This window comes from Arachis ipaensis, chromosome B08 (genome assembly GCF_000816755.2).
Source record: "Arachis ipaensis cultivar K30076 chromosome B08, Araip1.1, whole genome shotgun sequence".
Taxonomy (NCBI): domain Eukaryota; kingdom Viridiplantae; phylum Streptophyta; class Magnoliopsida; order Fabales; family Fabaceae; genus Arachis; species Arachis ipaensis.
Genome location: NC_029792.2, coordinates 4,374,581 through 4,375,502, shown reverse-complemented (window position 1 = coordinate 4,375,502; position 922 = coordinate 4,374,581). Strand labels below are relative to the sequence as shown.

At 35.6% G+C, this 922-nt stretch overlaps 1 protein-coding gene across 1 annotated transcript; it reads left to right on the top strand.

Moving 5' to 3' along the window:
• On the top strand, positions 186-916 carry LOC107614332 (transcription factor RAX2; the record flags this gene model as incomplete). The annotated part of the gene is made up of 3 exons (XM_016316545.2): positions 186-410; positions 493-622; positions 796-916. Coding segments are annotated over exons 1-3 (387 nt in total), but the record flags the coding sequence as incomplete, so codon positions are not given.

Below are 922 nucleotides of genomic sequence, written 5' to 3'. Positions count from 1 at the left end.
GTGTACTTACTTTAGACTTTAGTGTATTTGGATTAAATAAGACGACTTAAAAGCACGCATGTGTAGTGGAAAATTAAATTAAACCGTGTAATAAAAAATGAATTAAACGTCTTGTCGATGCTTTCGATCAGTTCGCTATCATGAGAAATTTGTTTATAATAATTTTTTCTAAGTGTTGAAAAACTAGGGTCTCTTATTATAAGTGAGAAAGAAGCAGTAGTAGCCAGAGAAGTTTGAGTTTGAAATTTGGATCGTGAAAAAGATCAGAGAAATAATGGGAAGAGCTCCTTGCTGTGACAAGGCAAATGTGAAGAGAGGGCCATGGTCACCTGAAGAAGACACAAAGCTGAAAGAGTACATAGACAAGCATGGAACTGGTGGAAACTGGATCGCTCTTCCTCACAAAGCTGGTAATAATAATAACATACATGAACCTTTTTTTGTCCCTAGGTAGCTACATAATAATTAAGATGGTTTATTTTTTATATGTAGGTCTAAAGAGGTGTGGAAAAAGTTGTAGATTGAGATGGCTTAACTATTTGAGGCCTAACATTAAGCATGGTGAATTCTCAGACGAGGAAGACAGAATAATCTGCAGTCTTTATGCTAATATTGGAAGCAGGTATATAGTTATATACATACCCTCATGTCCATCATATCCATGTATCTAAAAGAGGTAAAATGAAAAGAGATCTTTGGCTTCTTTGAGTTGCACATGCATGTATCTATTACTTATTAGATCTACCTATAGCTCTATCTCTATCTCCACAATTAGATAGTTTTTTGAATTTGCAGATGGTCAATTATAGCAGCACAGTTGCCAGGAAGGACTGACAATGATATCAAGAACTATTGGAACACCAAGCTCAAGAAGAAGCTCATGGCTTTGCTTCCGAGTCATCATCATAATCAACAAAACCCA